Source organism: Anopheles funestus, chromosome 3RL (assembly GCF_943734845.2).
Source record: "Anopheles funestus chromosome 3RL, idAnoFuneDA-416_04, whole genome shotgun sequence".
Classification (NCBI taxonomy): Eukaryota; Metazoa; Arthropoda; class Insecta; order Diptera; family Culicidae; genus Anopheles; species Anopheles funestus.
In genome coordinates, this window is record NC_064599.1 from 57387790 (window position 1) to 57407068 (window position 19279).

Below are 19279 nucleotides of genomic sequence, written 5' to 3' on the forward strand. Positions count from 1 at the left end.
TAACTGACATTTCGCTTCTTTTGATTACCAAAAAAATACAACTTGCGTTACATGTGATTTAATGATATCTTTTTATATAAAATTCAATGAATACAAGAATTTGAGTTAAATTAAATTACGAAGCGCTAAATTTCGATAGAATATATTCAAAGATAAACTATTTTATTCTAATGTCAGCCTACTCATTTATATTATAATGTTGTTAACAAATAAAATACAAAAAAGGTAAACCTCATTTTGATGAAACACTACATACAAACCCGCGTAAACGGAAAGATGCATCGAAATAGGATTTTTTTACAATCAGAATTGTATGTTTGGTCTAATATACTGAGAGGGAATATGAAATAATAAAGACATTTCTGTTCCGTGCCATTATCCCTTTTCCGTGAGTTATGATTTTTTTCCACGAACGATCTTTAAGCAAATCGATAATGATACACCAATGTGTCACTAGTACGTGAGAAAAAGTGAGAAAAAAAACCTCCTCCTCATTCATATTCAAGCTAGTGCCTCGTCCCCAATATACCAACCGACCCTTCAATTACTGTCGTTAGCAAACATTTACCCGACATTAATGTCGATCCTCTTTGAACCTGCCGTAACCGAACGGTACCGAAATCTTTTGCCCCGTTGTGCACAGTGGGACATTGTTACCGGGGTCGTTTTTGGACAGTTTCTCTCCCACGTTCTTTCGTTCGTTCACGATTTCCTGCACAGTTTTGTAATGGTTTTGTTTTTATATATGAGTGTGTGCTTATTTTTTTTTTTGGATCACTCCACAGTACACTCTCTACCACACTTGACCGTGTTATCGTTGTCGGGCTGCAGCAAAGTGACGGATGACGGTGTGGAGCTGATTGCGGAAAACCTCCAGAAGCTAAGAGCGCTCGATCTGTCCTGGTGCCCACGGATAACGGATGCTGCCCTCGAGTACATTGCCTGTGATCTGAACCAGCTGGAGGAGCTAACGCTCGATCGGTGAGTAAAGGCTTTCGCTTAATGTTTGTTTTCTTCGCCCATTTGCTTGTTTGCCCTTTCATTTTCGTACCCGTGCCATGTGAGTGAAACGTACCAGGCGTCTCCATTACCAGTTGATGGAGGCGCCTGGTCATGGATGGAAAAGTTTTTCAACATAAACATGGTATCGTAAGGGTAGCTTCAGCTTGATGGGACGATACAGATCAAGCATCATAAATATGAAATACAAAAAAAATTGTGATAATGTTCTGTAATGATTGAATCTTTTAGGATCCGTTCTTAAAGTTTTATAAGATTGCGTAATGGCACTTTTGAAATTGGCTGGAAAGTATTAAGATAAAATGTGTGATTTATTAATAATTTCACGCTTTTTTCTCTCGATATTTAGACATTGTGGAAAGAAGAGAAATGTTTAAAAGGAACTGTACATACACCTACACTTTCATAAAAGGGACAGTATTACACCATTAGGCTCTAAGCAGCACAAATTCCAGAGTTATCTATACATTATACCTTCTCAGAAGAAGAAAATATGCATCTGATTAGGTTTAGAAACCAGTACTCAACGTTTCTGATACATTCCCAACATCTCTCCATCATTTCTCCAATGCCTCCACCCTTCGTTATGCATTTATTTATATTTCTTTTTTCCCCTTCTGCAAGTCTCTTTCTGCTTAAATCGATTATTTTACTACAAGCGCGCAATGTACGATGTAAAATTATTTCGACACGTGTGCACAAAATTGATCCAATCACTTAGTTGATTTGGAAAATGTTTGGAGCTGCACCGATATATAAATAGAATTACAAAAAGCAACAAAAAATCACAATCGAGTTTGAGAGTCCTTCCTCGAACACACGGCAGAGATAACAATCAATATGAAAGAAGGATCGACAAAAATAAATGATACAAAGTTTAAAATATGCTGACCTTTCTTTTTGCATGAAAAGCTGGTACTTGTGCTGAGTAGCTGAGTACATATGCCACGACTACAAAAAAAAACTTGGTGGAAAAAAGCTGCCGGAATAAAATTGTTTCCTTTGTCCATGTTATCCCACATACTTTTAATACCCTTTCTTGCCGTACGGTAATCACTTAAATGGTCATTTTCTAATCGAGCAAAGCGAAACACCAGACGGCAGGCATGAATGCATTTCGCGAATGCATCCCGTGACGCCACATTTGTTACGCCCGAATGGAAACGAGGTGCATGGTGAATGTACATAAAAATGCAATCACTTCCGATCGGTGGAATCCGTTTTATGAACCGGTTCCGGAAACGTAATAAGCGAAAGATGGAAATCCATCCCGTAGCAACCGAGTTTTCCACCTTTCGATATAGCTTCAAAGGATCGTTTGATTGATTGATTGATGGCTGAATGGCTGGGAGGAGGTTGTTTCACTGCCAGATTTGGTTTTACATCGTTCGCTAGGTTACGGTATGGCACTGGTTGATGAGATTTTTTGTATGTCGCTTTATCAGTAAAATAAAACAAACAAACACCCACCCAAGACATCACCATGGTGTGATGTGTTGCCATTGATTCATCTGATAAAACAAACGCTCTACTAAGCGAAAACGGGAAACAATGGAAATAGCGGACAGATTTATGTCCTCGTATCCGTAAGCATTATTGATATTGATGTGACAGGTTATTGAATTTCATTTATGATATTAATTATATTGCAGCACACACACTCACACAGAAGCCCTTCAACGGAATTGGCATAATGAACATTTGATATGTTTATTTAGAAGTGGAATGATTTCACATAATAAACGACAATTCATCATATCAAATCTGACAGGAGAATTAAAACATCCAACATACTGAAAACATAAACGACAGTTCGATAACAGTCGCTATATGTATAAACATTTGTTAATGTAAAGTAACAAGGGCTAGGCTTAAAAAGGTCTTGTGAAGTGTTAAATTTATCGTTAAATTTATCGTCAGCGGAGAATAAGCTGTATTATATTTCTCCAAAAAAAAGAAACAAAAAAAAATTGCAAGAGTATAAAACCATGTTAAGTAATAATCTAAAAAAACAACAACTAAAAATTACTAAATGAACACTAGAACTACCAAGCGTTTTAAGCGTTTTTCGTTCGAGATTAATTTTTAAACAATTTCGAAGAGTTGAAGTATATTTTATTGGTTATTGGAGATCGTACTATAGCATACATATGAAAAATTTATGTCTCAACTACCTTCGGATTGTTTAACCCCAAAAAATAATGTGATGAAAATGAAGCGTTTCAGTCAAAATAATTGGTCCGATAGTTTTAGTTTTAAATACCGAAAATTCGAGCTTTTGAGCTACAGTTTCACACTAAACCGATTTAATCTATTCGCTGTAATGCATTACCGTTCTGTTATTCTTAACAATGGCGTATCACTTTCGTTTCTTGCTACAAAATCATTTTCACAGTCCCGGCAAAGCAGTATCGACATAATTAGATATTTAACCATTATGTCCATCTATCTTTAGCGTTAAAAGCTTCTCCGTTCGTTGCCTCCGGGGCATCGCCGGCTTTACCGGCAGACATTGGGCAAGGCCTGCACAGAATGAGTGGAAAAATACCCAACGACATGAGAAAACCTTCCAATGCCATATTCACTTTACTGTGAGCCATCTTCCTTCCTAACAGGAACGATGGATTCTCGCTTTTTCTTTTTAGCTGCTTCTTCTGCTGCTTTGCATCACATTCATTAAACGGCCTTCCCTTCCCGTGTCGGAGAAAAATGCTTTAGCTACGGACGTGAAACAATTAATTTTAATTTGAAACATAATCACTCCAGCTCAGCTACTGCCATTTGCATCGTTCGTTGGCAAGACACCCGCGTAAAAGGCTGTTGGCTGCGGGCACCAATTTAATACTGCTTGAAGAAACCGAAGGAAACTGGCGATGGTTTAGGATGTTTTGATTTACATTTAGCGAACTCAATCAGCATTGTGCCGTTTCAGTTGCCTGCCGGCCTGTTACCTTGGCAAGGGAGGGAGGAGCGGTAAAGGATTGATTTGTATGATGGGTTTTTAGGGACGAAGGTTCTGAAAGGTTTCGATGCTTTATTTACAATTTATGCGAATATTCAGAAGGATTGGTAGAATGCGTAAAAGTTAGCGGCAAGGCAATACAGTTTAACATTTTAATTAATTCTACCACGAACGAGGGAAGGCAAGATAAATACATTATAATTAATCACAGCTTGTTAACTACTTTCCAATATTTTGGATTTTCAACACAGCGAAAAAGTTTCCATTGAAATGAAATTAATTTTAATTTAGAAACAGTTCAATACAGAAACAAAGATATTTATAAATGCTCTATATATTTACTGGTTAGGAAAAAGAGTAAAAAGCTTTTATAATAGCTAACCATTAAATAGAAAAAGCACTCATCAAACCACTGAAATAATAATGTGCTTATCATAGCTGGTTCGAAACACGAAACGTAAATATATTCATTTCAATCTAATCCCTACCAATGCTTGTGAGCTTTTCGGCTATTTACAGTTTCCGCTCAAGTCTAAGAGCGGGCACTTTAGTAAATCTCAGCGGGATAAAACAATTCCTGCAACGTTTCCCTTAACAGGACGGGTCTTCCATTATGCGTTTGATGGTACCGAAACCAAAACCAGACACTTCTGCACTGAAAGATTAACCGTCTCTAGCTGTTACGCCTTTGGGCAAATTGTTTTTAGCTTTCCGCTTTGCTAACAACTTGTGTCTCTGCATTGTTGGAAATTTCTTCGAGCACATTTTGGGTGGATTTTTTTTGTTGCTTTTTAGGAAAGTGTATGGTTGCCTTTAAGTGTCTTTTGTGTCGAGAAGTAATTGTCTCAAAAAGTGTATGAGAGTTTGTCCGTTACTTTTGTCCGAAAAGTGTATGGTAAAAGTTTATTCACTGTAACATGAAAATAATGCATATTTACTTATTGTTTAAGTAAAGGAATTTAATTTTTTTTATCACAAACAATGTTTGATGACCTTAACCTAATGTAGAAATGTCCACGTTTACACATTAGAAAACTTAAGGTAAATTTTAATTTAATAACTATCATTGTAGGAAGAAACATTGTTAGTACTTCTCTTAAAATTCGGACCCATTTTCTACATTTGTAAGTTTAATTATCATAAATTATTATAAGTGCAAAATGAAACTAGGGAAAATAAGAAGGAAAACCCCCTTTTTTGGAAATTGTTTGAATCAAATTAATTTAAGACAAATTAAATTATTTTCATTATATTCCATCGAAATGAATGCTTTACTAATCCAAAAATTCCCCTCTCTCTCGCTCCATTTTAGCTGCGTACACATCACTGACATCGGTGTTGGTTACATCTCAACCATGCTCTCGCTGTCCGCACTGTTCCTGCGCTGGTGCACCCAAATCCGAGACTTCGGTCTGCAGCATCTTTGCTCAATGCGTAACCTGCAGGTGCTGTCGTTGGCCGGCTGCCCACTGCTTACCTCGTCCGGGTTGTCCAGCCTCATCCAGCTGCGCCATCTGCAGGAGCTGGAGCTCACGAACTGTCCGGGCGCGTCACAGGAACTGTTTGGCTACCTTCGCGAACATTTGCCCCGCTGTCTGTTGATCGAATAATCCCATTCCGGTACCGGTGCTCACACGCCCGTTGACGTTCGATGACGGTGGAGAAGTAACGGTCAATAGACACTACTTCAACGCTAGAAAGGAACTAGCAAACGAAATCTCCTCACCGAGATAACTGTTCCCAGGGAATGGTTCGCTTCTCCGTGCAATCTTTTACTTTTAGTCTAAGTTGTTTTAAGGACGAGAGTTCGTACGAGCAGTGATGCCAGAGGGTATTTTTTTCTTGGAGGAAGTAAAATTGTTTGGCCTATGCAAAATTGCACCACAACCCTAAGCTACACGAAAGAGTTGCGCTTTTTTTAGTAATATTCAATAACCATAAACGCCTATTATATACCAAAATGGCATTTTGGCCATATCAGTTGCGTCCTCGTTTTATGTTTTTTTTTAAATTTTATAAGTTTATAACACTCTTTTTACAGCCAACTTTCTACACTGCTCACCGTACTAACCGTAGTCGAAACAATTCCTATCCAAACTCACACATAAGGCGTGTACGAGTGAACGATCGATATTTAAATGGCCACAAAAATTATGGCTAATGTTTAAGCGTGGATCTCACTATCACATTTTTACTGATCAGCATCGTAAGTTGTTAAACGGTCGCCCAGCGCAAAAAGGAGCGCCCAACTGAACGATAATGTTAATCCAATTGTTTTGACTGTGGTGTTCCAGGTGATTGTATAATGTGGAAACATGAGTAAATGCATGCGGAAAAGAATAAAAAAATTACTTTCCTATAACATAGCAACAAAAGAGGTGGCAAAAAACAAACGAATCAAACAAAACTACATATGGCTGGCAAAGCAAAAACAAAAAACAAAACAAAACCAAAAAATCATCACCTTTTGTCGAATGTTAAACGGCTGTGTAGATAAACGTGTATAAAACGAAGAGAAAATAGAATGAAACGCTACTAACGATGGCAAAAACAAAGACGAAAAGATATTACACTGCAAGCTACAAACTAATACACAAAGCAAGAGAAGAAAACACACGCGAAAAAAAGGAAAAAGAAAGAAGTTGTTTTGCTAGTGTTATAAAATAATTAGAAATGAATACCAAAAAAAAACAATAGCAGATGTGTGATGTGTATGATGGAAGTGTTTAAACAAAATTGAATGTTTGATGGAAACCAATTATAAATAATGTGTTAGCAAAGAATGGAACTAAACGTAAGCAGAAAGTACACATTTGTTACAGACGTATAGAGAGAAAGAGAGAAGGTGAAAGAAACGTTACAAAATATAGCCAGTGTAGAAAAGGGAGTGTACGAAACAGTTTGTCTTGTGATTGAAGCATATAAAAGAAATGTAAGAAAACATATTAAATAACACACACACACACCCACACTTATTATAACAAAAAAAAATTACAAAACAAACCCGGGCGGTATTATGCTAATATTCTAGAAATGGTTGAAATACACACAATTGGTACAAGTTAATGTATGAGCAGAGGGTGAAGAATGGACAGCATTGGCGTACGGCGCCTTAGTATTCATTGTACATATGATTTTTTTTCTAAAAAAAACCTGACAAGACTTGACGTAGTGTGGTCCCGTCCCGGAACCATCCACTACTGATTGCGTTCGTGTTGAAGTGCGTAAAGTGACATTAAGTAGAAGCTATAGCTTTATTTAAAAATCCGTGCAAGAATGCATTACATTAAGCAGAAGCAAAGCAGAAGGAATAAAGATAACAGTTTATGAAAAGCTTACCTTTAATGAGATCTTCTTTCCTTCTGAATTTCCTTTCAAAGATGAAGGGACAAAAAGCAAGAAACCAAATAACAAAGCAAAGAATTAGACGCAAATAAACGACAACAACAAAAAAAAAGGATACACAAAAGAACAAACTTTACTTAATAGTAAAAGGGTGTACGTAAAACCTAAATAATACAGTGAGCTTTAGCTAATGATGAAAGCAAACACGTTGCCATTGCGCCAGCCGCATTATTCTCGTACATGAATCGAAACGTTTCTGATTCCAATTTTGTTTGTCTAAACGTGTGGCTGACAGACTGAAGCGATACAGTGTGGTCCATGCGCAAGAAACTGAATCGAACGGTTGTTTCGTTTCCAGGCGCCCCAAAACCAACATAAGTGAGAAAAGTAACCTACTCCAAAACCAGATGTAAAACCCATCCCTTGAAACCAAACGATAAAGACCGCCCATGTCATGACTGATAAAAATTCGAGCTCTAAAAAAAAAAATGAAAATGAAACAACCACTAATAAGCTAACTCTAGTGTAGTGCATCTTACAGTAACTGTGCGTGGCAAGGGTGGCTGCGCTGCGAAGAACAGGGAGCATACTTTCCAATTGTTTTAAGGTGTCAATTTTCCGCCACTTTATAAAGGGGAGGAAAAAGATAGCGATTCTCGTTTGAACCGATGGATACTCGCTGTAAACTAGTCAAAATTTGATAACATTCTGTTAGAATCTCACACGAAAAGGGCAAATGTATTCGAGTAACCCATGTAAGCTGCACGCGCAGTAGCTTTTTTGGCCCCTTTCTGCTGGTTTGGTGCGCAAGCTTCACAAAGCCTGCCCATCGTTCGGTCCAGCTAGTCCTGTAGATTAGTCAAGTAGGCACACTATACCTGAACCGAACTAGAGTTCTAAACAATCGCGCTAACAATGCTACCGTTGCTAGGTTATCACTATCCTCACTACTAGGCGCTCTTTTATTCGTTAAAATCAAACAGGAGGCTATGCAAAAAGAAAAAGGCAAACGTTTTGCTAATTTATGGCGCTCTTCTACACTGCAACTTAGCTGTAACGCCGGGTGTAACGAGCAGCGTGCTCGATTAGTGCGTTACCATAAGTGACATAATTAGCGCTAAAGCAGTGGAAGAGGCAAACGTTTTTTCAGTAACGAAAAACTTTACGATACATAAAACGGCCCATTGTGTACATAAAGTTAAGATAATGCAAACTCAACGTTGGGAAAGAAAAACAAAACCGTTCAAAAAGCTAAAATCTTTTCGGGTGTTTTTTGCGTATGTTTACTACTGCTTGTGAACCGATTTGCTTCAGGTTAACAGGTATGTATGCTTTATTCATTCTCTCCACCAGAATCCTGTTCCTGTTCCTCCTCTTCCTGCTCTTCTTCGTCGCCTTCCTCGTCCTCTTCCTGATTTTGTTGTACCCACCAAGACAGCAAACCTAACCCGGATTCGTTAATGGCCGCTACGATGCGGTACGGTGTCTTGTTACCTTCCGTTACGCTGCTCGTTCCTGCTCCACCCGCACTCGTACCGGCCGAACTTGATGGAACTTCCTGGTCCGGTGGACCGATGGGTGAACTTTCTTCAAACACTTCTCCCGAAACACGGAACTTGATGCTTTCGCCTATGTCCATGTATAGGTCGTGTGTGTTACCATCCTCGAGTGGATATTCCCATACCCATGCCTGTTCCGCTTCCTCGTAGCGGGAAGGATGCTGCAGAGCGGACGGCGGTATGAGTATGTCGTCGAAAAAGCCGAGCGTTATGTGAACACCTTCCCGGCTGCAGCTTCGTATCTTGCCTGTTATCACATCGCCAATGATGGGCCGGAACACAATGTACCGGAAGTTTACCTCCGTGTGAGAGGCACCATCGCCGGGTAATATGATTGAATCGCCCAACTGTATGATGTCTTTTAGAGCGATGCAAAGACCGACATTCAATAGTACCTAGAACGGAAGATAACATTATAAGTTCTGGCGATTGTGCAGGTAAATTATTATTTCCTTTACCTTATTTGCCAACTTTCGGTTTATTTCATCTTTGATTGCCTCTGGAAGCTTCAAACCAAACAATTCCGGCGCTATTCGCACGTTGTCTTTCAACTCCGCCAATACGAACATTTGGCGTAACTTCTAAGATATACTTCTTATTTACCTAATAACCAACCATAAACCGTGAGTAGTCCACAATATGCAAAATGACCCGTTTGTCGTATGATAAAACACTAGACAACTTTCTTAGTTTCATAAAATCACTCGTAATGTAAAATAATGCGCGGTTCGTGCACTGTACAAATGATTGTTTACAAATTATGAACAACATTCATCGCCAATATCCCATTTTGGTGCGTTTCTAGAGGGATGCTGGAAATGTCAAAATGACAACAAATTTCTAAACAAAACATACCAACCGCGTGTTTGTACGCGAAGAAAATTTGCAGTACATTTTCCATAAATAGTTTCGAAAAGAAGTGCAAACATGAGTTGCGGTCAATTTGATGATGCGCTGGATGATACGACACAACGACTGGATTTCTTCCAGCTGCAGGAAAAACCAGCAGTTTCTGCCAGCAAAGCAAATGGAGTAAGTGGTACAAAGCGGACCGAAATCGAACTACAAGATGCACTGTTTGGAATGCGAATCAAAGATGACCGTCCGTCGTCCGATGCACAATGGGAAGAGTGCTACGATGATGAGGAAAGTGATGGTGATGAAGATGATGAAGATTTCTACTGCTACGAAGGAGGAGAACTGAAGCGAAATCAGCAACTAAATCTAAACCAATCTCACACCAACGCTCAACATGCAAGCCAGAAGGTATCGCACTTTCAGCCGGCGGATGTTTTGTTTAAAAAGTACACCAACCGCATCAATGTGGAGAAATATGAAGGACCGGCATCGTTGCCAAACCACGCCAAGAATACACTCATCGAAACGCAACGCAAAGCAGACAGCGATCGATTGCGCAGTAAGGACAAGCAAGATCGTGCGACGGCCGAACAGGTGATGGACCCACGGACACGCATGATTCTTTTCAAGCTTCTCAATCGTTCCATGATAACCGAAATCAATGGATGCATTTCCACTGGAAAGGAAGCAAACGTGTATCACGCCACGTCCAGCGGCGGGCGGGACTACGCGATAAAAATCTTCAAAACATCCATTCTAATTTTTAAGGATCGCGATAAGTACGTCACGGGCGAGTATCGATTCCGGCATGGTTATAGCAAGCACAATCCACGTAAAATGGTACGCACTTGGGCAGAGAAGGAGATGCGCAATTTGGTTCGCATGAAGAAGTGTGATCTGCCCGTTCCCGAACCGATATTGCTTCGTAGCCACGTGTTGGTGATGGAGTTTATCGGACACGACGGTTGGCCAGCTCCGAAGCTTAAGGACGTTGAGCTAAGCGGTTTGAAGGCGCGCGAACTGTACCGGGATGCGGTGGAAATGATGTGGACGATGTACAACCGTTGCAAGCTGGTGCATGCCGATCTGTCCGAGTTCAATATGCTCTATCACGAGGGCAAGATAGTCATCATCGATGTGTCACAGTCGGTCGAACATGAGCATCCACATGCATTGGAATTTTTGCGCAAAGATTGCACCAACGTGACGGACTTTTTCCGCAAGCGTGAGGTATCCACGATGACTGTGAAAGAGCTGTTCGATTTCATCACCGATGTGGCTATTACCGCGGAGAAGGTAGAGCAACGGTTGGAGGAAATTTCCGAACGAATAGCAAATCGTAGATTCGACGAGTTTACCGAACAGCAGAAGCTGGATGAAGCTGTGTTTAAGCAAATTTTCATCCCGAAAACGCTGCACGAGGTGTACGACGCAGAGCGCGATGTGTTCGACAAGCGTACGGATGAGTTAGTTTACAAAACGATCACCGGACTAGGGGCGATGGAAGGCGATCGGAAACAACCCAACGAACGCAAAGGGTCAGACAATGAAGATTCGGATGCTGAAACGGACACGGCCTCGGAACTGTCGGACGATGATGAAGGTGGCAAACAATCGTCGAACGGTGTGATTGTGGTACGATCGAAAGATGAAACGCCAGAAGAACGCAAAGCGCGCAAAAAGGCCGTGAAGGACGAAAAGGCGGAAAAGCGAAAAACAAAGGTGAAAAAACATATTAAAAAACGAAAGGAGAAAGTTAGCTCTAGAAAATAAAATTACACGCACGAAGGGATAGTTGCAGCCCAACCATCTTGTACGAAATAAGAGTGTATTTAACCATAACTGAGGATTGTAGAAAATGACCTCAGCTCACGGGAAGCAATAGAATGAAATAAACCGTGAAAAATTGAAAATCAAACAAGTTTTTTTTTACAACAGATAACCGTGACAGCGCTGTCGAATGAAATATTTGTAAACATATCCACCTCATTTGACGTTTAGCTGATGGAAGTCGATTTGTTTTCATTAAGTTTTTACTTGCTCTAGTGCACGAGTCGTGAAGATTAGTTTTCTGTGCATAAGTTAACATCATGACCGACCAAACACAATGTACAACAAATACGCGAAGGATATACCTAACGCCAGAGGAAATTTTGGCAGAAATGACTTATATCTGCTCGTTCGAAAATTGCTATACAATGCTGTACAACTTGGCAAATTTGCAGATGCATCTTACTCGACATCACAAAGCTCCCGCATTGAACCTGCAGTCCATGAGTAATGCTGCTAAATCTGAGCAGAAACTATTCTACTGTCCCAACGTAAGCTGTTCCTATCACCAAACTCCCGAAGAAAGTGGCAACGGTGCGCGACATTTCAGCTCTCTTCGGTCACTGAAACAGCACTATCTGAAGATGCACGGTGAACGTAAGCACCGTTGCGAGCAGTGCGGAAAATCGTTCGCTACCGAAAGCTACCTCCGTCATCATCGATTATCTTGTGGCCAAAAATTCACCTGTACACATTGCTCATTCTCGTACGGTTCCAGAGAAGCATTGCTGACGCACGCCAAACGGAAGCAGCACGGTTACGAAGAATTGCTTTCGGCAAAGAAGCCAAACCGCGTGAAACCTGCGAAAAAACATGTACCGAAATGCGTTAGTACCGGAACGCAAACATTTACGGAGCTGTCAGAAAGCAGAACAACACAAACGATCGATTCATCCAAGATCAAAGATAATCCACGAGAAGATGTATTTCAGTTACCTATTGAAACTGCAACAGTCACACACACTAGTCACGCTTCCCAGGCAATGGAGAACGTCGAACCTTTGACTCCCTTCGTTTGTACCGAAACGCAAACAGATTTCATTGATGTAATGTTTGCAAATACGGAAAACCGTCATGATCCGCTGCTATCCTATGCCCACATGTACACGCAGACATCCGACGAACCGGGACTGTTTGCTGATCTGGGATTGTCTACGACAGAAACGCAAACGAGTTGGAACGAGGAAACTGAAACGTTCGGAGACTATCTTGTGTCGACGGAAACGCAAACCAATTTCGACATCGACAGCTTTGATTGCTCCAGCAATAGCATCGGTGATAAACCAGATTCTGCTAACAGCAAGCAAACGCAGATGCCTGAAGCAATGGCAGATGATTTCCACTTACTGAGAGGATCTAATTTTCTTCACGATATTGCTGATTCGATCGATCATCACACGGCCGTCCACACACAAGTATCATGATATAAGGAGAACCACGAAGAGGATCGCAACTATAGGAGATTTAAATTCTAGCCGTACAATTCAACGTTCACAAAGGACTACCTACTAGTCCTATTCGATACTAATGTGTGATAGGTCTTATTGAACACGTTATAATACGTGCATACATGCACTGCCAAACGCACTCGCACAAAATTCCTTCATTATGGAGTACAACTTGGAAGAAACATATGGCTGATGATTTCAATAAGAGGCACTATGTTTTAGTCTGGTAGTAAAGGTTGTTATGCAAATGTAAGCTGTTAAATAAATCGATTTTATGAACCCTTACTTCATTAACTTTATTACCTTGAATCAAACGCTCGATTGAGAATGAACCGACTTAAATATAAAACTTTGTTAGTTTACTCGCAATATGTAAACCTCCAGCTGTAACTAAATTATTGTGTTTGAACTAAGAGGATTCTTCATAACAATCGAGAATTAGTCAATAGAGCATGAAGTGCAACCGAAAAACTTTGTTTTCCATGCGGAAAATTCAAAGATTTATGTTTTCAAATTGCAAACGAATGTTTTGCGTGTGTCGGCCCTCAATTATCTTTCTACTGTCACTGACGAACTGTCATTCTTGACCAATCCAACAGCAGCAGCAGTAGCAGCAGCATAAAAAACAACTAATTTCAACGCACTGAAGCATAGGATGAGCGAATTGTGAGAATTAATCCACCTAGTTTACAGGAAAAGTGGCCCCAAAATGGGTATTTAGGGCCTGTGGTGCATAATCACGCTCGAAACCAACAAGTTCCTAGTGGTATATTTGCATGTTTGTGCGTTATTTTCGTACGGTATGGATCGCATGTAGGCACGGCCTTCGGATACCCTCCCTGTACGGACCGGCATTCGGTGCTAAGTGTGTGTGATCATTGTTTCGGAATTGGCTAAGTTTGGTCACCATTCGTGCAACTCTTCCAACAAGGAAAAACAACGAACAGCGAAAGAATGGGCGATACGGGCTGCGTACACTTTGCATCCTACGTGAAGGAGTACGGGTACGATTCGTACAGTGTTGTGCACGCATACTTCAGTGCCTGCATTAGCAAGGAGGCACGTCGTCGGAAGGCTCTGTCCTGTCTTTGCTACAAGTGCGGTAGTTCCGGTCCTCAGCTGTACTCCTGTCTGCACTGCATTTATTTCGCTTGCAAAGGAGCGCACATCAACGAGCATTATAAGCACACGAAACACTACATGGCGCTGGAGTTGTGCTACGGCATGCTGTACTGTTACCAGTGTCGGGATTTTATCTACCACAGCAAATGCCAAGCCATCGCCGAAAGACATCTACGGCGTGAGGCTCGCAGCCTCGACAAAAGCCTTTCCTGGCGACCTTGGAGCCCCTCGAGGTTGGAAATAGAGCTCCTGCTGAAGAACCCCAAACGAAGGCACGTGACGGCTCTCACTAGTATCGGGTTGCGCGGATTGTTAAACCTTGGCTCGACCTGTTTCATGAACTGTATCGTGCAGGCCCTCATCCATACGCCACTGTTGCGCGATTATTTCCTCGCCGAGCTACACGAATGCACAGCGAAAACGGCCGCCAAATGTCTGGTTTGTGAAGTGTCCCGACTGTTCCAAGAATTTTACTCCGGTGCCCGTGGTCCACTGTCATTGCACCGGTTACTACATCTGATCTGGAATCACGCACGGCATCTGGCCGGATATGAGCAGCAAGATGCACACGAGTTCTTTATCGCCACGTTGGATGTGTTGCACCGGCACTGTAAAATATCGATGACAGAACTGGCTGCAAATGCGGCCGCTGCGGCTGCAGCTGCAGCGGCGGCAGCGGCAGCAACCGATAAATCGAAATCCTCCCTACCAAATGCCCATCAACCGTCACAAAATGCACACGTGGGTACGAACTTCCTGGCACACCAAGCTACTTCCCAGCAGGAACCATTGCAGCTGTTGCAGCCACAGTCTGGTCCCAATGCGCTAGCGATGCCAACGGCAGCTTCTCCTGCTGGAGCAACGGGCACAACCACTGCCACCAACGCGACAAACAGCGGCCAAAATCAACCTTCTGATCCTAATCCGACTCAGTGCAATTGTATTATTGATCAGATTTTTACCGGTGGGTTGCAGAGCGATGTAGTGTGCCAGGCGTGCAAAGGCGTTTCCACCACAATCGATCCATTCTGGGACATATCGCTTGATCTGGGCGAATCGTCAAACGGGCAGGGTGGATACGGTGGCCCACCGAAGTCACTGATCGACTGTCTGGAGCGATTCACCCGGGCGGAACATCTTGGTTCGAGTGCAAAAATCAAGTGCAACACATGCAACAGCTACCAGGAATCAACAAAGCAATTGTCCATGCGCACTCTACCAATAGTAGCAAGTTTCCATCTGAAGCGCTTCGAACACTCTAGTCTGGTATGTCGCGATAGGGATTAATTCCGCCCGGCATTTGGGTCATTGTTTTCATTCTCCGTTTTAGATTGATAAGAAAATTTCCACCTTCATCTCATTCCCTGCCGAGCTGGACATGACACCGTTTATGTCGCAGAAAAAGTCTGATCAGCAGCAGCAGCACCAGCAGCAATCACATCTAGCACCGTCTTCACCGAGTTTTCCTAGCAGTGGAGCTAATGGTTCTTCTGCCTCCTCCATGACTAGCACGGGCGGCATAGTTGCGACGTCTTCGTGCTTAAATAACGACGATAGCCGGAACCAACCGTATCCGAACGAGGACAGTGATACGGCCGACTTCCGATACTCACTGTACGCTGTCATCAACCACGTGGGAACGCTCGATGCGGGCCACTACACGGCGTACGTGCGACACCAGAAAGACATTTGGGTCAAGTGCGATGACCATATTATAACCACTGCCACACTCAAGCAGGTCTTGGACAGCGAAGGGTAAATATCCAGCTCGTGACGGTTGAATCATTATCTAACCATTCACCTTTATTTCCATTTCTTTTAGATATCTTCTTTTCTACCACAAAAAAATATTGGAGTACGAGTGAACGATCAACGGCTACGGGAAGAGAAACAACGATCCGAAAGGGATAATTTGGATGCAAGAGCAAAACGGGTGGATAAGAATACCGTAGTGACTGACGGAACACATTAAGACTGGTTAAAAGGCACCCGTAATACATAGTAGATAAATACGTGAAGGGATCGTACGGTAGGGAAAGCGTTTGGATTGTTTCGTTCAAACATAACTTAACGTTAATCACAGAGCCTTTAAGCAGCATTGTCGCGAAGGGGAACAAGATGAAGCAACAGGATAAAACCTGGATGAAATCGATCAAAAGGTTAGCAATTTCTTTCCTCGTTACTTTTAATTTTACCATATAATAGACGAAACCCCATGGCATGGAACGATAGGGACGATGGAAAAGAAAAAGGGATCAACAAGCGCGTTTATGTGTTAATGTTTAGTAATATTTATTCAAGTGATTTTGTAGCCTTTTGCCGCCCCCCCCCCTTCCCGTAGGCGAATGTGCGTTTGTTTATTCTGTTCCGTATTTATTTGGCGATTGACGAAAGTGCAATACTGCACTCAGATTTGGAAGGACGAAACCATGAAACTAATTGGAACTGTCGATGAGCGCTGATCGGTAGACGCTTCTTAAATGAAAATACAAAAACACTAAAATGAAAAGGGGTTTCTTTTTGTTAACGACAATTTACTATATACTACACACGCGATGAAGGGAAAAGCCTCGATCTTGGTTTCAGATTGTGTAGGTGCACAGATTTCTTCCAGGTTCAACAGGTTCGAACATTTTTCTTTTTTTTCGGAGTGTATGTAATCGACCATTGCTAAATCGTCATTTCCATTTTTATGGTGCATAAGGTGCTAAGAGTAAACAAAAACAAACATTTATGCAAAAAACAATGAAACAAATTATGAAGCAACTATTGCACTCTACACTCCTACTCTTACTAAGGACCCTACGTGAATACAATCTGTCTGTTTTTTTTTGTTGTGTTCTTTATGCAGCTGACTAAATTGCAACAAAGCGCATACGTAATGCATGTGAAAATTGCTTAGCATATGAAAAATGCACAATCGTCTACAGACCATACATTGCAAAAAGTTCGACAGTTATCGGCCGCGATTCGTTGATTTCTTCCCTTACCACATTTTCTTCCTCAAATGGCGACAAACGCATTCGCATTGAAAAGGAATTTATCGGTGTGTAATAGTGCAGAATAATATATTTTTAGTTTGTTTGCGCATTCCGTATGATTGCGAAAAATAGAAAACGCGAATCGTTGCGCACATAAGAACAATTAAAAACAAACAACAAAAAAACGTGATCGAGTGATCGTGCAATGAAATGTGCAAACCGGCCCCGTTTCACTATGGTCCCCCAAAAATATGCTAGCCTTGGTTGTTCGAAAGAGTGTTTTTAAGAATTATCGCTATGTGTTGTTGCTATACGTATTCATTCCTTTGTGATTCGTTCCGTTAATCACATCAAACGCACCTCGATCGCGACGCATCCTACAGTAGGGCCGATTGGCAGCAGAACAAAACAGATACCTGACATTCGCCCGAATCACGTCACGAAGTCGACGAGGTTGCCGTGGTAGTACTGCTAGCTGGGGCCGCCACCGCAGATGGTGCTGGTGCCGTCGGGGAGGTCGTTGCCACTCCATTACTGACTGTTGATGGATTAGATGGCGCGGCGGGGCTCTTGTTGTTTGGCGAACGTGCTGGATCGTCGGTGGTCGGCATTGTTGAGCTTGCTTTCGGGGATACAGTTACATCCGTGGTTGATGCGCCGGTTTGCGTGGATGCGGGTCCCGACGCAGGTGCTGCTGCAGACTGTGATGGGGATGGTGGTGAGAATGGTGTCGTTGTTGGTGTCGGCTTCGACACATTTGCCCGTGCCGTTATCGCCGCTTCAATCAGCCCGTCCAGTAGCGAACTGTCCGTTTGGGTTGATTTATCGTCGACCAGCATCTTCTGCCCGCCGGAACCATACTTGCGCGATATTTCCAACAGTTCCCGCAAACCCTTGTTTTCCGTCATCAGCTTGCTCAGTACCTCCTGCTCCTGGTTGACCTTTTCCTCGTCCATCTGCGAGACACGCTGCATAACAGCGGCCATTTCCTGTATCTTGGCTGTCTGCTGTCGGATCAGCTCGTCACGCCGCTCGATGTCGGCCGACCGGTGGTGACGTGTGAATGCCTCCACAAAGTTCACTTTCGTGTTAAGGATTTTCGCTTGCGTGTGCTCTCGGTATTTGGACATGATGTGCTCCAGTGCGTGCTGGTGATCTTCCAGTGCTGCCTTCAGCAGACGGTTCTCCTGCTGAATCTCGCGAATCTGTGGATTTTCCTGGTGGATGATCGTTATCAGCTGGTTGTTGGAGCGATCACGTGCCAATTTGTTCAGTATGTCGATATCGTCCTGGAACTGACGCATCGATTCGATGTGTTTGTTCACTGATTCCGATTCAAGCAACAGTGCATCTCCTAGGGCCTCTCGGTCTTTCAGCCGATTGGCAATGCGCTTAGCGTCGAGTATAATCTGCTCGAATGTAACGGACATTCTGGAAGCTTTGTTCTACTTTCCTCTCAACGACGTCCAGCTTTTGTGTCCTGAAAGAAGGCAATTTCACGGTGGAGAATTTAATACGTGTTAAAAATAAGCTTCCGCATTCCCTAAATAGTTACCGAATGTAGACTACTAACTCGCAAGGGCTATGCTGCACGGATAGTACGTACGTTTGTGTAGGTGCCAACCCTTCGCTACTGAACCGTATCGAAACCGCTAGGAACAAAACAATCACATACTTTTGCCCACAAAACAATCGGAACTGGAAGGGGTGTGAGTGGCACAATCGTAACCCACCGTGTAGCGTTATAAAGTTACGTCGAGCGCAGGTTTATCTTTCACAACCTGAAACACCACACATACGCACCGAGGGCAATCGTATGGAATTTACACACCCCGAATGAAAAAAGGAACTGTAGACAAAACAATAGAACGGAGTAGAACTGTTCTCGCAGAACTTTTCACTGAGAAAACACTTTCACGTACGGGATAGATTCCTCACTAAAAGTTGGTACGGGTTTCTTTAAAACACACGAACGTTACTGCACCATTCGCACTATGTTGGCGATGGTGAAACAATTTATGCTGGCCCCACTTTTTTCCCTTTCGCCCATTAGCACAGTCAAGTGCATGCTACGACGACGACGATGTAGAAATTGACTCTTTTTTTACTTTGCTTTCTGACAACTTCTCCGTCCCCTTTTGCTGGCATGCTGAG

The 19279-nt window shown here is 42.2% G+C and overlaps 6 protein-coding genes across 12 annotated transcripts in view; 4 read left to right on the plus strand and 2 right to left on the minus strand.

The window, feature by feature from the left end:
• LOC125770179 (F-box/LRR-repeat protein 16) overlaps positions 1–6676 on the plus strand; it is a 41282-nt gene extending 34606 nt beyond the window's left edge. For all 6 annotated transcript variants that reach the window (XM_049439535.1, XM_049439537.1, XM_049439538.1 and 3 more), the window contains exons 5-6: positions 786–981; positions 5295–6676. In XM_049439535.1, the coding sequence (XP_049295492.1) occupies positions 786–981; positions 5295–5592 (494 nt within the window). In that variant the 3' untranslated portion in view covers positions 5593–6676. The remainder of the gene's footprint in view (positions 1–785; positions 982–5294) is intronic.
• A 1929-nt stretch (positions 6677–8605) lies between these two features.
• Positions 8606–9677, minus strand: LOC125770263 (DNA-directed RNA polymerase III subunit RPC8). Its single transcript, XM_049439668.1, has 2 exons — positions 9345–9677; positions 8606–9281 (listed from the first exon to the last, which is right to left on the minus strand). The coding sequence occupies exons 1-2, from the start codon at positions 9453–9455 to the stop codon at positions 8661–8663; spliced, it is 732 nt and encodes a 243-aa protein (XP_049295625.1). The 5' UTR covers positions 9456–9677; the 3' UTR covers positions 8606–8660.
• Positions 9678–9711: 34 nt separating this feature from the next.
• On the plus strand, positions 9712–11517 carry LOC125770182 (serine/threonine-protein kinase RIO1). Its single transcript, XM_049439543.1, has one exon. The coding sequence runs from the start codon at positions 9814–9816 to the stop codon at positions 11515–11517; it is 1704 nt and encodes a 567-aa protein (XP_049295500.1). The 5' UTR covers positions 9712–9813.
• A 317-nt stretch (positions 11518–11834) lies between these two features.
• On the plus strand, positions 11835–13307 carry LOC125770216 (uncharacterized). The gene has a single exon (XM_049439600.1). The coding sequence runs from the start codon at positions 11835–11837 to the stop codon at positions 12996–12998; it is 1164 nt and encodes a 387-aa protein (XP_049295557.1). The 3' UTR covers positions 12999–13307.
• Positions 13308–13563: 256 nt separating this feature from the next.
• LOC125770163 (ubiquitin carboxyl-terminal hydrolase nonstop) lies at positions 13564–16395 on the plus strand. The gene is made up of 3 exons (XM_049439511.1): positions 13564–15410; positions 15475–15899; positions 15967–16395. The coding sequence occupies exons 1-3, from the start codon at positions 13977–13979 to the stop codon at positions 16007–16009; spliced, it is 1902 nt and encodes a 633-aa protein (XP_049295468.1). The 5' UTR covers positions 13564–13976; the 3' UTR covers positions 16010–16395.
• Positions 16396–16657: 262 nt separating this feature from the next.
• On the minus strand, positions 16658–19271 carry LOC125770236 (FGFR1 oncogene partner 2 homolog). Of its 2 annotated transcripts, none has more exons than XM_049439635.1 (2): positions 18699–19271; positions 16658–18605 (listed from the first exon to the last, which is right to left on the minus strand). In XM_049439635.1, the coding sequence occupies exon 2, from the start codon at positions 18553–18555 to the stop codon at positions 17563–17565; it is 993 nt and encodes a 330-aa protein (XP_049295592.1). In that variant the 5' UTR covers positions 18556–18605; positions 18699–19271; the 3' UTR covers positions 16658–17562. The 2 variants fall into 2 exon arrangements, with proteins under 2 accessions (XP_049295592.1, XP_049295591.1); XM_049439634.1 differs by having other exon boundaries at positions 18681–19270.
• Positions 19272–19279: the final 8 nt, after the last annotated feature.

Coding starts and splice junctions, on each gene's coding strand:
- LOC125770263 (XM_049439668.1), bottom strand. CDS start 9,455: ATGTTCGTATTGGCGGAGTTGAAAGACAACGTGCGAATAGCGCCGGAA. Junction 9,282..9,344: donor ACCGAAAGTTGGCAAATAAG/GTAAAGGAAATA, acceptor CTTCCGTTCTAG/GTACTATTGAATGTCGGTCT.
- LOC125770182 (XM_049439543.1), top strand. CDS start 9,814: ATGAGTTGCGGTCAATTTGATGATGCGCTGGATGATACGACACAACGA.
- LOC125770216 (XM_049439600.1), top strand. CDS start 11,835: ATGACCGACCAAACACAATGTACAACAAATACGCGAAGGATATACCTA.
- LOC125770163 (XM_049439511.1), top strand. CDS start 13,977: ATGGGCGATACGGGCTGCGTACACTTTGCATCCTACGTGAAGGAGTAC. Junction 15,411..15,474: donor GCTTCGAACACTCTAGTCTG/GTATGTCGCGAT, acceptor TCTCCGTTTTAG/ATTGATAAGAAAATTTCCAC. Junction 15,900..15,966: donor CAGGTCTTGGACAGCGAAGG/GTAAATATCCAG, acceptor CATTTCTTTTAG/ATATCTTCTTTTCTACCACA.
- LOC125770236 (XM_049439635.1), bottom strand. CDS start 18,555: ATGTCCGTTACATTCGAGCAGATTATACTCGACGCTAAGCGCATTGCC.